This window comes from Eurosta solidaginis, chromosome 1 (assembly GCF_040869045.1).
Source record: "Eurosta solidaginis isolate ZX-2024a chromosome 1, ASM4086904v1, whole genome shotgun sequence".
NCBI lineage: Eukaryota > Metazoa > Arthropoda > Insecta > Diptera > Tephritidae > Eurosta > Eurosta solidaginis.
In genome coordinates, this window is record NC_090319.1 from 395,715,149 (window position 1) to 395,732,113 (window position 16,965).

Sequence of the window (16,965 nt, forward strand, 5' to 3'; positions counted from 1 at the left end):
GCTAATATTTCGAACACATATTAGGTGCAAACATGAATAGAAAGCGACGTATGAAAAAAAAAAAATCGCCAGGTGGAGTAAGGATCGAGATATTAAAAAAACCTTATTTTATGAATTTTCGAAGTTTTTACAGTGTACTTTTTACTAGCTTCGTGGCCATTTTTTTTATTTTTGGATTTCAAAGTAGGTGTGGTCACGCTTCCATAAGAAGCTTTTGGCGATCCCTGTTTGAAATGAACACGAAAGTGTTGTGAATTGACCAATTATATTTAAAATTTTTAATCTATCGTTCTTGCCATGGTTTCAAATATAAAATTTGATTAAAGCATAGGACGTATGGCGAATATAAGACCATGTGAATTGCCTAATTTGAAAAGAAAAATTTAATTGGCAGACAAACGAAGATTGTACCGTGTTTTAAAGCCCAAATTTTAATATTGAACTACTTACTGCGAGGCGAAGCTAAAAGTAAAACCAATATAGCTCGCTTCCGAGAGATATTCTTAATTTAATATATGTAAATATACATGGGGCTGTCCAGCATAGACCACTTTTTTTGTGTGGCAGTGTAATTTAACACCATAGTGTGTTGGTGATTTAAATATAATCCAAACTTATTATCGAATTGCAATAAAACTTCCTCAAATTATTGCTTGCACGTCGATCAAATTAATTTACTATGTGGCGTTGCACTTCCATACCTTTATAATCCTTAATATCACATGTGATCTTGACTACTCTAAAGAAAATTATCCGATTTGCCTGAAAGTTGACATGGGATAACTGTGGAAAAAACAGTGGCAGAAAGATAAATCGAAAGAGATAGGGGAGGAACAGGAGAACCCAAACGAAGAAACGAAAGGAATAGGAATGGAGCGATGGCGAGAGAGGGAATAATGTTAGCGAAAGGAGGGAAGAGAAAGAACAGAAAAATAGGAGTGATCATCAAAAGTTATAGTTAAACAAAATGACCTTTCAAATAATGTTGTCGGTATTATTCATCCAGAAAATTTTACATGCGGTTAACGGAGCTTACAACTACCAACTTATCCCTGCTTTGTGTATGTTCTCTGCATAGTTTTAACAGGTACAAAATTCATTATTTGGTCAACGAAAGTAAGAAGAGATTTCAAAAGTTGATGGAAAAATAGAGTTGTTGATCGTCTACAGTAAATATTTTAAATTATTCCTGTTGCTCAGTTTTATTAAAACTAAAAATTTTATGGCAAGATTTTTTCAAAAAAGATTCCATAATCTGGATGATATTCAAAAGTAAAATATTTGATTATTCCTTTTGCTTAATTGTATGATATGGCGGCCACCGTGGTGTGATGGTAGCGTGCTCCGCCTATCACACCGTATGCCCTGGGTTCAACTCCCGGGCAAAGCAACATCAAAATTTTAGAAATAAGGTTTTTCAATTAGAAGAAAATTTTTCTAAGCGGGGTCGCCCCTCGGCAGTGTTTGGCAAGCGCTCCGGGTGTATTTCTGCCATGAAAAGCTCTCAGTGAAAACTCATCTGCCTTGCAGATGCCGTTCGGAGTCGGCATAAAACATGTAGGTCCCGTCCGGCCAATTTGTAGGGAAAATCAAGAGGAGCACGACGCAAATTGGAAGAGAAGCTTGGCCTTAGATCTCTTCGGAGGTTATCGCGCCTTACATTTATTTATTTTTTTATTTAATTGTATGATAACTCAGTATTTAGTCACAAAGAGTTATCAAATTATATTGAGATGGAGAAAAACTCGAAATTGAATCATCCAAATGCTGTGTGGATAGTTTCCTTTTCGTTAGCTTTATCCACAAAGGTAATAAAATGTTGATTATTGTGGGGTGCAATACATATATCATACTAGCAGACCCGGCAGACGTTGTTCTGCCCTAAATTTGGACTATCTGCATACATTTTAATAAGCTTTTTCCGTCTAACTCTGCCCTATCCCTCTACACTTTTTCCTAATCTTTTTATTCACTCCTCCCTTCGCCTTTTTCGCTTCATCTCCATATTCGTCTCATTCTATGTCTTTCTCAGTCTCCTTCTCTCTTTTCCCTTCTCTCAAGTTTTTCTCCTTCTTCTTCATCTCTTATTGCCAGTCCCAGAGGGTGGTATGTATTTTGTTCCAGTCCCATTCCGAGTCTCAGTCCCAGTCCGTCTCTGGTATACTTCCCGGAAAAAAGCATCGTAAATCAATCAATCAATCGCAAATTGAATAGGACGTATGTAAATAGGTATGTGGGTATTATTAATTCTTGTCTTTATTTCGGCTTCGCATGCATATTTATCAGTTTTGCCAGGTTGATGCGAATAAATCGAATATCACAATGAACTTTAGAGCTCTCAGCAACAGCTTTCATTGATATCCATAATACACACGCATTCTAGGGATATCCGGGTCCATATTTTGGCCTATATCTCGAGACCCTAGTCACTCAGCGGTGTAAAACTTACTCTGTATTATAGCATACATCAACAGCTTTCCATAATATAAAAACACATTCTAGGTGTATCCGGATCCATGTTTTGGCCTATATCTCGACACCGTAGTCACCCAGCGGTGTAAAACTTACTCCGTACTAAAGCATACATCAACAGCTTCAATTTGATACCGACAATGTAAAAACACATTCTAGGTGTATCCGGGTCCACGTTTTGGGCTATACATCGAGACCCTAGGCTCCCAGTTGTATGAAAATTATACTGTACTATAGCACTCATCAACAGCTTTCATTTGATATCCATATTGTATAAACACATTCTAGGGGTACCCGGGTCCACGTTTTGGGATATATATCGAGACCCTAGCCTCCCAGTTGTATGAAAATTATCCTGGACCATAGCACTCGCCAACGTCTTTCATTTGATATCCATATAGTATAAACACATTCTAGGGGTACCCGGGTCCACGTTTTGGGCTATATCTCGAGACCCTAGCCTCCCAGTTGTATGAAAATTATCCTGTACTATAGCACTCATCAACAGCTTCCATTTGATATCCATATTGTGTATCACTCATCAACAGCTTTCATTTGATATCCATATTGTATAAACACATTCTAGGGGTACCCGGGTCCACGTTTTGGCCTATATCTTGAGACCCTAGACACGCAGGTGTATGAAAATTATCCTGTGCTATAGCACACATCAACAGCTTTCATTTGATATCCATATTGTACAAACATATTCTAGGGGTACCCGGGTCCACGCTTTGATCTCAAGACCCTAGGCACGTAGCGAATAAAAGGTAGTCGTTGGCCGATTCTCAGACCTACCCAATATGCTCACATAATTTCATGAGAATAGGTTCAGCCGTTTCGGAGGAGTTGAGCCTCTAAAACCGTGACAGAAGAATTTTATATATTAGAAGAATAAACCCCATAGGTATGCAAGATTACGCTAGTAAGTATATTAAACATTCGTACATAGGTATCTAAAAACATTAACTTTATATGTATAAACTACTAAATTTATGTAACTCGTTATAATTTTTACGGATGGTATCTTTTAATATACATATCCTACCAAAATAAACTTCAACGAGCAGTTTCAGAAAATCTGTTGGTTAGGTCCTTTTTGAATTAATTTAACGATATAGAAATGTGTGCGGCCCTTAACGATTTTGTTAACTCTTCTCTGGCACGGTATCCTACGGTTGTTGATTTATGATTAATACTACATGCATACATATGTATGTGTATGCAAAATATATTTATTTAGAATGGGGGCAGTGCCAGACCCATTAAAAAAAAGTTAATTATTGTCGCAGTTTCAATTCACACTCCAAATAACATTGGTGTAAATAAAGCGATATTAAAAGTGGGCGTGGGCATCGTCCGATTTTGCTCATTTTAAATGACAAAGTGAAATGAAGACCTAGAAATTCAAATATAAAGTTTCAATAAGAACTAACTGCTGCTCATAGACGGACGTGGCGGCTGCCGTAGTGTGATGGGAGCGTGCTTCGCCTACCACACGCCCCGGGCAAAGCAACATCAACATTTTAGAAACAAGGTTTTTCAACTATAAGCAAATTTTTCAAAGCGGGGTGCCGCTCGGCAGTGTTTGGCAAGCACTCCAAGTGTATTTCTGCCATGAAAAGCTTCTCAGTGAAAACTCATCTGCCTTGCAGATGCCGTTCGGAGTCGGCATAAAACAAGTAGGTCCCGTCCCGCCTATTTGTAGGAAAAATTTAAAAGGAGCACGTCGCAAATGTGAAAAGAAACTCGGCCTTAAATCTCTTCGGAGGCTATCGCGCCTTACATTTATTTATTTTGTTTTTTTTTATTCATAGACGGACGTCTATACACATACATCTACATTCTCTTATATTTTTGCAATTACCGTTAGGCTAGTATAAAAACCATTTAAGCTGCTTTTTTTTAAGATAAACAAATTATTCTCCTATTCAAGTTTATGGTAGACTTTTGTAACTTTTATCGTATTGAATTGACCCAGTCTAACATATAGATACGTTCATATGGTAAGTATTTATACATACATACATAAATATTCAGATGAGTGCGAGCATCGTCCGCTACCAACCAACAATAAATTTATATATACCTAAATGGCTTAATTATTGCATTACATTGTATGTGTTTGTATATAATTGTACGCTCATCAAATTGATTGGGGCACAAAGATTATCCATAAAACTTTATGTAAATTGAATACTTTAACTTCTCTTTTTTAATATCAGTCGCGTTTTCTCCAAGGCGATGAGAAGTGTCGTAAGAACCAGCTTGTCTATGCCTCCCACTTAAATTTACAAGTCCATAGATTATGGAAGTTTTTAGTTAGTGTTGTAAAATAACCGCAGAAAACATTTTATTTGAATTTTTTTAACCGATATCGTGTACGTGTTGTAATCAATAAGAAAATTGTATACCGCCTTTTGCCAGTAAACTTTTACTTGAAGTTCATTTGGAAATACTCAACGAAACTTATATTAATTTGAATCCTTACAGAAGGCATTTGCGTTAGTAAGTTGAAATGTCCAAAAAACGTGTCGACTGGAGGCGTTGGGCCTGTGGGAGAGTAAGCAATGTGAACAGGATCAAATTAATGAATTATTAAAGTGTCGATTATATTGCATTTGAGCGAATAATAATTCAAAATTGTACCGGTGATGCATACAGAAAAAAACTTGTAAAAAGAAGTAACGCATAGGTATAAAAAGTAGGCAAAGTGAGATCCCGGAATTCCATAACTAGCCTCTCCAGAGGTTGAGCTCCTACGTCAGATATTTCATTTATAAAGTTAACAACCGCGGTGGAAGAAGGAGGAGGCTACTCGTGGAGTTCTGGCTTAAGATTCACAAACAAATCGACGACAACAATAAATGTGTATGTATATTAGACTGGGTCGATTTATTAACCGATATCGCGCCATCGATTTTTAGATAGGATTTGGGCTCAGGAAAAAAAAGTTTCACTACGCATACCCAAAAAAATAGTTTTCGAGCCTGCAAAAAAATGGCGAAAGGGTCAATTTGTCGACCAAAACACTCCCCGAAACCCAATAAATATTTTTTTTTTTTTCAAAAACTGTTGTAAAACCCTTTCGCCATTTTTTTTTTGCAGGCTCGAAACTTATTTTTTTGGGTATGCGTAGTGGAACTTTTTTTTCCTGAGCCCAAATCCTTTTGAAAAAGCAATGGCGCGATATCGGTTAACTTTCGTCCATACAAATCGACCCAGGTTAATTTATATACATATATACAGCTGCGATCATAATAATAGCTTTGCTCACCATGAAGTGGTATGGGGCTTTAACCAAAAGAGGTTCCACCCAATTCAAAAAAGGGTTATTGTACTATGACATATTAACTAAATTAACTAAATTAAATAACAGCAAAAATGCAATTTGCTAAAAACCATAGGTCGGGCTGGGTTGAGCTTACTGGTCCGTAAGAACCTCACTAGACTGGATGAGTTCATAGTGTGAACAGAAGTTAGCTCAACGACAAAACTGAAAACCCCTATCAGAAATCAATGCCTATGTTATAAAATAGCTACAACCTCTTTGCTTCTGGATCTGACAGTTGTACCACTCCTAACAGCTGGAGTTTTAGTCTGGCGAGCGCAGAGCACTAACTCCTCCAACTAACACTTCCTACATCCGCAATCACTGATGACACCTAATTTAAGTATTTGACGCAAGAAGACAGTGTCCAATAAAAATCACTATCCTAGCTTTTCAACGATAAGAGTTACTTTGTTAGTCTAAAGTTTTAAGACCTGGACAAGATTTTCGATTACTTCTAGGGATTGCTTACACTCTAACACACTTTTAGGTGCTATACGAGATTATTGCCTTAATTGCTTCTTGGCTGTCAATAAAAAAGTTGACGCGGATGCAGTTTAAGCTAGTTTCCTTCAATGTTTCCACTGCTTTGGTCAGACTCCAGCTGGTCACGGTTACTTCTTTCGCCTGAAAAACACTACGGTGATCTGACAGGTTGTATGATCTAAATGCTTCAAATGAATGTTTTATTTCAAGGACTTGGTGAAAGATTCTATCCAATCGTTGAAAATAAATAAATGTAAAGCGCAATAACCTCCGAAAAGATTTTAGGGTGAGTTTCCCTTCCAATTTGCATCGTGCTCTTTTTAATTTTTCCTACAAATTGGCGGGACAGAACCTACTTGTTTTTGGTGATTCCACCTCATCATCCTCCATACAGCTACAGCAGGATGGAGTTTCCATTATATTGAGACGTACCGCATGGATAGCCGTGGGACGTGCCCTGTCAAACCCCAATGACCATTGATAGGTGAGCCTTAGTGAACCCAATTATTTCGGCAGACCTCCTGCCATCCACTTTCGGCCAGAAAGATTTTGCTACCCTGAAAGAGGTGGTGTCCGCCCAACGTTGGCTGAGCTGATTCGAGCTAAAGGGAGGCAACGATCAGATCGTTTTCACCGAGAAGAATGTGAAGTTACTAAGCAGTCCCTGACTGTTGCACTAATAGATTGCATCAACCCCAGTAGGCGTCAAAACTCGAATATACCAACACGTGATTAGAAAGTGCTTCATGTCTCTCGAACCACGGAGAGAGGCCAGCACTAAATCTTAAAATCAACAAGAAATCGGAAGATGTCTTGCACTCAGAGCAGGGGAGAATGACGTGGGCTGCGGGTAGAGTTTATATGCACCTTGGAAAAGGGGGTCCTAAGGAAAATAACCACAATACGCTAAAAGCAGGTTGAAAGAAGTCTCAGGAACCTGAAAGCAGCGGAAAACTACAAGGCCATATGCTCATTGGAGGAGGTGTTGTAAGTGGATAAATAGTTCAATGATGCTGCGAGTCGTAAAAATAAGCATAATATGGTACAAAAGATCACGTAGCAAGGGTGTCTATGCGAAACCACAAAATATGTATACAAAGAAACATTGCGAGGTGGGGTATCACATCTCCAATGTTGTGGACGCTTTGAAGTTTTGGGAGTGTTTGAGCTAAACGGACCTCAGTTTCGGCTTTAGTACGCCTTAACCTATATGCATGCTCACATAGGCATATCGGTTCGCAGAAAAGCACAGACCGTTTTCTTTTTATGTGCGTGCAATCATAAATTTGTATTTACGTATCATTTTTATCCACCCTAGTAAAATTTTACGGATCATGTCTTGTGCAAATTTTATTTAAACTACGTACGTACTTAATTGTTTGTTACGCGTTCCAATTTTGTGTCACGGCCAGTTGAAATTTGTCAAAGAGTTCAAGGTTCAAATGAAATAGGAGCATTTAGATTACATACAGGCGAGTAAAAAGTTTAAAAAATAACAACACTCCGCATACATGTATGGAACATCCAGGGCAAATCACGACGGGCCAGAATTTATGCACTTAGAACATAAATTCCAAATATTACTAGCACAGAAGGGCATTTACACACTTACACGAGTAAATGTACATACATATATAGATTAGACTGGTTCAACAGAAACGAACGATTTTCGGTTCCCTCTAACCAAAATTAAAACTCTGATCAATTTGTGAGTAAATTCCATACTATTTTTCAACAAAAATTCATTGAAGTCTTGGTTTCTTTGAAAGTGGTGCGTCTATATAGCTGTCGACTTGATTTTAAATGTGGCAGTAACGTAATACACAAAATCTTTCTTATGACGCACAGCGCACATAGGTAGATTTTAGACATTTAGGCGGACATAATTGAATTTCTGAAAGTTGCCACAATTATAAAAAAAGCACTCCCACAGCTTAAGAATAGACAGGGGAACAATAATTATACCCTTCCCAGCCATCGCGTACCTGGTATTAGCTGTCAAGTAATCGGAATTTAGCTATTTCTGAAGCGCGTGTTATAGTTTTTTTTTTAACCTATGTGAAATCGCATGTTTTAACGTGAATATTTTAAGTTTTAAGACAATGGTTTTTGTAATTGATATTAGAGAAAAATTGTAAGTTTACAAACGGCGATGGTTACTAGGACATGTTTCTGAATTTCACTTCTTCATCAGCTAGCTTTTCGGACAATTGAATTGAGTAATTGTGATGGATTCTGATATTTCAGGTAAATACTAACATTATTAATGGTGTTTGTTATTTTTAAAAGTTATAAATTGATAATGAACCTATTTTATTTAGGATGTAAAATTTTTTTTTCTGATTTTTGGTGTTCAAAACACTTTTGTTATGTTTCCAAGTCCGTCCAAGTGAAAATTTGTTTTGAACATGGTATTTGGCACAATTAGCTTGCCAACTGCATTAAATTTAGCTGCAGATACTTGTAGATAGGGGGTTAGATAGAGGATTTGATACACCCTTGTTGCTGTACAACAAGAAAAATAGCCTCACTGCGCAGGTATTTTTTAGTGTTACACAGTGTAATATCTTTTTTTTTAATATAACCGATTAATTACACAAATTATTATAATTTTTCATTTATAAAACAGTTTGAAGAAGATATAGGCAATAAAAAATTTTTTGGCCGCCTAAAACTTGAAAATCTACCTATGTGCAGCGGCTAAGGTTGACAAGCACAAAATTCTCAATATCAACAAGATTGAGTTTTGGAGGTCGGCTGAAACTTATTTTAACAAGTAAGGAAGGTTAAGTTCGGGTGTAACCGAACATTACATACTCAGTTGAGAGCTATGGTGACAACATAAGGGAAAATAACCATGTAGGAAAATGAACCGAGGGAAACCCTGGAATGTGTTTGTATGACATGTGTATCAAATGAAAGGCATTAAAGAGTATTTTATGAAGGAGTGGGCCATAGTTCTATAGGTGGACGCCATTTAGGGATATAGCCATAAAGGTGGATCAGGATTGACTCTAGAATGCGTTTGTACGATATGGGTATCAAATGAAAGGTGTTAATGAGTATTTTAAAAGGGAGTAATCCTTAGTTCCATAGGTGGACGCCGTTTCGAAATATCGCCATAAAGGTGGACCAGGGGTGACCCTAGAGTTTGTTTGTACAATATGGGTATCAAAAGAAAGGTGTTAATGAGTATTTTAAAAAGGAGTAATGCTTAGTTCCATAGGTGGACGCCGTTTCGAGATATCGCCATAAAGGTGGACCAGGGGTGACCCTAGAATTTGTTTGTACAATATGGGTATCAAAAGAAAGATGTTAATGAGTATTTTAAAAGGGAGTGATGCTTAGTTCCACAGGTGGACGCCGTTTCGAGATATCGCCATAAAGGTGGACCAGGTGTGACCCTAGAATTTGTTTGTACGATATGGGTATCAAATTAAAGGTATTAAGGAGGGTTTTAAAAGGGAGTGGTGGTAGTTGTATAGGTGGTCGCCTTTTCGAGATATCGCCATAAAGGTGGACCAGGGGTGACTCTAGAATGCGTTTGTACGATATGGGTATCAAATGAAAGGTGTTAATGAGTATTTTAAAACGGAGTAATCCTTAGTTCCATAGGTGGACGCAGTTTCGAGATATCGCCATAAAGGTGGACCAGGGGTGACCCCAGAATTTGTTTGTACAATATGGATATCAAAAGAAAGGCGTTAATGGGTATTTTAAAAGGAATTAATCCTTAGTTCCATAGGTGGATGCCGTTTCGAGATATCGCCACAAAGGTGGACCAGGGGTGACCCTAGAATTTGTTTGTACAATATGGGTTTCAAAAGAAAGGTGTTAATGAGTATTTTAAAAGGGAGTGATGCTTAGTTCCACAGGTGGACGCCGTTTCGAGATATCGCCATAAAGGTGGACCAGGTGTGACCCTAGAATGCGTTTGTACAATATGGGTATCAAACGAAAGATGTTAATGAGTATTTTAAAAGGGAGTAATCCTTAGTTCCATAAGTGGATGCCGTTTCGAGATATCGCCATAAAGGTGGACCAGGGGTGACCCTAGAATTTGTTTGTACAATATGGGTATCGAAAGAAAGGTATTAATGAGTATTTTAAAAGGGAGTGATGCTTAGTTCCACAGGTGGACGCCGTTTCGAGATATCGCCATAAAGGTGGACCAGGTGTGACCCTAGAATTTGTTTGTACCATATGGGCATCAAACGAATGGTGTTAATGAGTATTTTAAAAGGGAGTGGGCCTTAGTTCTATAGGTGGATGCCGTTTCGAAATATCGCCATAAAGGTGGACCAGGGGTGACTCTAGAATGTGTTTGTACGATATGGGTATCAAATTAAAGGTATTAATGAGAGTTTTAAAAGGGAGTGGTGGTAGTTATATATGTGAAGGCGTTTTCCAGATATCGACCAAAATGTGGACCAGGGTGACCCAGAACATCATCTGTTGGATACCGTTAATTTATTTATATATGTAATACCTGCCAAGATTTTAAGGGTTTTTTATTTCGCCCTGCAGAACTTTTTCATTTTCTTCTACTTAATATGGTAGGTGTCAGAACCATTTTATAAAGTTTTTTCTAAAGTTATATTTCGCGTCAATAAACCAATCCAATTACCTCACCATGTTTCATCCCTTTTTTCGTATTTGGTATAGAATTATGGCATTTTTTCATTTTTCGTAAATTTCGATATCGAAAAAGTGGGCGTGGTCATTGTCGGATTTCATTCATTTTTCATACCAAGATAAAGTGAGTTCAAGTAAGTACGTGAACTAAGTTCATTAAAGATATGTCGATTTTTCCTCAAGTTATCGTGTTAACGGCCATGCGGAAGGACAGACGAACGACTGTATATAAAAACTGGGCGTGGCATCAACCGATTTCGCCCGTTTTCACAGAAAACAGTAAACATCATAAAATCTATGCCCCTACCAAATTTCAAAAGGATTGGTTAATTTTTGTTCGACTTATGGCGTTAAAAGTATCCTAGACAAATTAAATGAAAAAGGGCGGAGCCACGCCCATTTTGAAATTTTCTTTTATTTTTGTATTTTGTTGCACCATATCATTACTGGAGTTGAATGTTGACATAATTTACTTATATACTGTAAAGGTATTAATTTTTTTGTTAAAATTTTACTTTAAAAAAAATTTTTTTTAAAAGTGGGCGTGGTCCTTCTCCGATTTTGCTAATTTTTATTAGGCATACATATATTAATAGGAGTAACGTTCCTGCCAAATTTCATCATGATATCTTCAACGACTGCCAAATTACAGCTTGCAAAAGTTTTAAATTACCTTCTTTTAAAAGTGGTCGGTGCCACGCCCATTGTCCAAAATTTTACTAATTTTCTATTCTGCGTCATAAGTTCAACTCATCTACCAAGTTTCGTCGCTTTATCTGTCTTTGGTAATGAATTATCGCACTTTTTCGGTTTTTCGAAATTTTCGATATCGAAAAAGTGGGCGTGGTTATAGTCCGATATCGTTCATTTTAAATAGCGATCTGAGATGAGTGCTCAGGAACCTACATACCAAATTTCATCAAGATACCTCAAAATTTACTCAAGTTATCGTGTTAACGGACGGACGGACGGACGGACATGGCTTAATCGAATTTTTTTTCGATCCTGATTATTTTGATATATGGAAGTCTATATCTATCTCGATTCCTTTATATATGTACAACCAACCGTTATCCAATCAAACTTAATATACTCTGTGAGCTCTGTTCAACTGAGTATAAAAAGTTCAAAATGGCAGAATTTTTTTCAAAAATGACCCATTTTAATTGAAATTCAGTGTATATGTGTGATTTTGAGGACACTCGTTACGACTATTTTTTTTTAATCCAGCCGACGGATTCAAATATTACATGAAATATAGATAAAAAGAGAACCTTTTGATTCAAAAGTGGTTAAGTTTTAGGTAGAAAAGGTATATTTGTAGGCATCACATTGATACATCAATTCAATTCATAAAGTCCAAACAATTGCCTAAAAAATTTTAAATTCTTATGGGTGTGAATTAAAATAGAACCTGAAGAAATTTCTTACGTGTAACCGTGTCCAGTCATGTGACTGCTGAAAATTCCACTAAACTGTGAATAGAAGTTTATGCAGGGAACTCGTCTAGTCAAAATACTCGTCATGCGTCTACAGTCTTCTTTTTTTAATGATAGGACTAACTTTGCTAGTCTAAGGTTGTTGGACCTACACATGATCTTCGACACCACGTATGGGCCTATGTGTAACTATCGCCTTCTCTCGCCCAATTTAATTGCGATGACTACAAGCAAGGGAAGCGTCCTTTTTAGCTAGCTCATCCACTTTTGAATTCCCATCAATTATCATATGCCTTGAGATCCAATACACTCTTTAGAGGCTGCGCTCTGTGAGATTATTGCCTTAATTGCTGCTTGGTTTAAGCTGCAGTTTAAGCAATTTTCTTCCAGTGTTTCTACTGCTGGTCACGGCCAATAGTTCCGCCTTAAAAACGCTTCACTGATCTGGCACGTTGTAGGATATGTTTGTTTGTGGATTAGCACAGTATACCACAGACCGTACCTCTTCCGTTACTTTGGAACAATCAGTGTATCGCTTCGCCCGCCATTTGGGCCAACCATCCACCTTTGTTGTGGCTCTAAGAGCCCCTTCGAAGGGAAATAGAAATCAGGTATTTTGTTCGTCTTTTAATTGATGACGCTACACTACTACGGCCGTGTGGTCTCAGCTCAAGCTGCCCGAGGCACTGAACTTCGTTGCAGTTGTCAACGCTATGTCATTTGCGACCAGATCTAAAGGTGGAATATGCAGAATGGGATACGTCAATGAATTTTAAGTTCCCGGAATAGCGGTTTATGCTTTATATATTCCATTAACGTATCAATATCCAATCCATAAATGTACCTTGCTTACCTTTTAAAATAAAATAAATTGAATCCACCGGTGCTGGTATATTTTCGTAGAACATCACTGTATATATTTAAGATAACTTCTCATGGAAAAAATTAGCATCAAAAAAATTAAATTTTTTGTTTGTAATTAAAACCGGCTTGAATATTGATTTTCCGATATAGTAGGCGCGCACACTATCTCGAAAATTTAGGACCAGAAGTTTCTGGATGTTTACTCTTTTGATTTCAAAGCTGACTTTGAAGAAAAATTCGACACGCGCTTTGGCAAATGAAATTTTATGCAAGTTTCAATTTGTTAATATTTCGACGTCATTAGCTTGACATAGCTTTTCAGCTTCGATACGGATTCACATTTTTAGGTATTTTTTTTTTTTTTACATTCCCAATTTTCGTTGTTTAAAAATAAGACCCGCGCTCGTGGTGTAAAACTCAGATTTTGGAAAAGGTTAGTTCTTTGCGTAAAACTAATAATTTTTCTTGACTTCTAAGAAAATCAAGGCAATAGAGGACCAAATGAAAAGAGACTTTGATCGAACTAAAAAAGGGGAAATAACAACTAACGAAAAAACTTTAAAACTCCTTATATAATTTATTCCGGAAGCGTTAGCCACCTACGAAAATTTAATCGTTCTCCAGGTTACGAGTGAGAAACTAATCTTTATATATGATATTTTACATTTATTTATCATGAGTTGAGTCACTAAATGCAATTTAGAACATCTTTAATTGTTACTAAAACACAAAAAAACCCTCCCAAAGCAAAACAACATTGATAATCATAAATACGTGTGTATGTATGGATGTGTGTCTTTGTATTGAAAAATTGTTAAATGTTGTACAAAATACAAAAACCCCATATTATGCACAGAGTTGGCCAAATAAAAATATTTTTTTTTTTGTATTAAATGTTTAGGGAAAAAACTGAACCAACGCGACATTGATTATATCTCGTAAGTCTTTTCAATCCGACTAAGGCCACGACTTGCTGTTGTGGAACTTCTTCCCAGTTGCCTTCTGCTTTATTTCTTTATACTTTCACATCATAATTTGCATATCGTCAGCTTTTGTTCGATACCCTCCAACAGCAATTTTAACGAAAATGATCTTAGATAGTAAAATGAACTCTGAATCACTTTTTATATATGACATTAATGCCAGCTTTAAAACTGAGTTCAAACGGTATTAATTCACATTTTGAAAAGTTCTCTGTCAGCAACAAATTATAATTTTTTTGTTCAAAATCAAAACCATTTATCAACATAAAATTTTCTTCGTTATTATAAAAGTTCATATAATAAATTGATGGAAAATTTTCTTTACCTTTTGCAAAAAATCCGTCCAATGTTATCTTCGTAGCGTAGCGTGCTCCGCTTACCACACAGAAGATCCTAGGTTCACACCCCGGGCAAAGCAACATCAAAAATTTTGTAACAAGTTTAGAAGACAATTTTTCTAAGCGGCGTCGCCCCATCCCGCCAATTTGTAGGAAAAACTCAAAGGAGCCGACGCAAATTGGAAGAGAAGCTCGGCCTCAGATCTCTTCGGAGGTTATCGCGCCTTACGTTTATTTGTTTATTTATACAAGTTTCAAAAGCAAGGTTGAAATGGCCGGTCCTTGAGGACCTCACATAGACGGAATGTATGCAAAGTGTTACCAAAAGTTTGTTTGACGACCGAACCGAAATATTCTAGAAACTAGAAGCATTCTAAGACCTATAATACTTGCTGCTTCTGGATCTAACAGCAGAAGTCTTAGTCTTACGAGCGCAGGACACGAGCACACTGCTATCACTGGCGACCCTAAATTAAAAGCAGATGCCAAAAAGCAGTATCCAGTGAGAATACGCATCATGAGCCTACAGTACCCTATTTTTAGTGATATGAGTAATTTTGTTGGTTTAAGGTCCTGAGACCTGCACATGATCTTCTTCACTCCCGGTACCCGGTTGAATGCCTTTCCCGCTTGGTCGATAATGTGCAACTCTTTCTTTCTTATTATCCCTCCCATTTTGGTTGAGACGTATTCTGCGCAAGCTTCGGGGGATGCATATAGTGAGCAGATTATTGCCTTAATGTATGCTTGGCAGTATAGAAATGCATGCAGCTGCTGTTTAAGCTACTTTCCTCAAGTGTTTCTACTACTTTTGGTCACAGCTACTTCTTCCGACACTACAACTGCAGACACAATCATATCCATTATTTTGAAATCATTGGAGTATACGTATAGCCTCGTACAGCATTCACGGCCTATGGCGCCTACCTTCCACCTTTATCTTGGATCTTAACACATTGACTGCCAAGGCACTTTCAGCAAATAAGATGCTGGGGGCCACAGAATTTTTTTTTTTTAATCTCATCAGAGACATCAAAATTAGAATTTAGGGTAGTGCTGGTAATATTTTCTGCTTAGAAACAGGCAGTTTTTAACTAATTAGTATGTCACACACATATGGCCGACGTGGCGCCTGCCGACTTTTTTAAGAAAAAGCCAATAGCCGTACTTGCTTATAACAAAGGAAAAGCAGGGATTGATTTATCAGACCAAAACTGTTCTTATGCTACTACTTTGAGGAAGGGCGTAAAGTGGTACCGCAAACTGGGTATAGAATATCTGCTTGGATTATCAGTAGTAAATGCTTTTGTAGTGTACAAGAAAGCTACGAAAAAAAATAATGCAAAAATACGGTGGTTTAGAGAACAAATTACTTCATCACTTCTAAATTTGCAGAAGCCAGAAAAACATATGAAGCCAAAATCAGGCAATATTCATATTTTAAAAATAAAACTAAGCGCAAGTAATACAAAAGTACGTCGAACATGTACTTTATGTTATTCCAGAATAAAACAAATGGAAGGAAGGGAGATCGCCAGAAAGAAGGCTAAAAGAGTATTCACGTATTGCCCGGATTGTCCCCAAAAGCCATTCATGTGTTTAGAATGTTTTGGGAATCACCACAAACAAGTTTAATGGTTGATTTGTATAACTACTTTATAAAAATAATATGTAAAAAATTTTTTGTTACTGTAATAAAATGAACTAATTTTCTTTTTTCAAAACCAATTTTTTCCAATTGTTCTTGAGCTACGCCGAAGCCACTATAACAGAAATTTCATGGGACGCCATATAATTTATTATTGCAATAAAATCATATTTATCGTCAATCGTTGCTGTGTGACATGGCGAGAGAAAACAATAGTCATGTCGGACATATGTGTCTGACGTGGCGTAAACCGCATAGTACAGTGTCACACATATATGTCCGACGTGGCAGTCAATGTGTTAAGTCCCAATCAAAGTGCAGGAACGGAATCCAGTAGCATGTTCATCCAGTTCGTATTTCCTCAAGACGCCAAGCTGGCCTCGAGGCTTTGAATCTCATTACTTTTGTTAACACTATGTTAATCGCCAATAGGTCTACAGGTGGGATGTAATCTTTCTTCAATTTAACATACAGCCAATCGATCATGCTAAGGTTGGACGTACTTCGATGAAATTAAGACCATTTTGGATACCCCGCTTAGAGGCCGTTTTAAAGTCCCGGCAATGTCATTGTATATCTGAAAAGAAAGATATATTTGTATGAAAATTTATTGTTCATCACTAGCAAATCAAATGCAACTATAACAACAAATTCAATTTCACACAAACCTAACGCATACGAATTTCCTGTTAGTTAACTGAATAAATTATGCAATTCACAAGGTCTCGTAATGTCTTATGGGGTTTATTTTTAGACGGTTTTATTTAGC

General features: G+C 37.1%; 1 protein-coding gene across 3 annotated transcripts in view; it reads left to right on the forward strand.

Moving 5' to 3' along the window:
- Nep4 (Neprilysin 4) overlaps positions 1-16,965 on the forward strand; it is a 44,435-nt gene that overhangs the window by 14,849 nt on the left and 12,621 nt on the right. Inside the window, exon 1 of one of the 3 annotated variants that reach the window (XM_067763716.1) lies at positions 4,739-4,980. The exons of 1 other annotated variant lie outside the window; for it this stretch is intronic. In XM_067763716.1, the coding sequence (XP_067619817.1) occupies position 4,980 (1 nt within the window). In that variant the 5' untranslated portion in view covers positions 4,739-4,979. Of the gene's footprint in view, positions 1-4,738; positions 4,981-5,324; positions 5,344-16,965 lie in introns of those variants that run through there. One more of the 3 variants, XM_067763715.1, reaches the window with a different exon arrangement.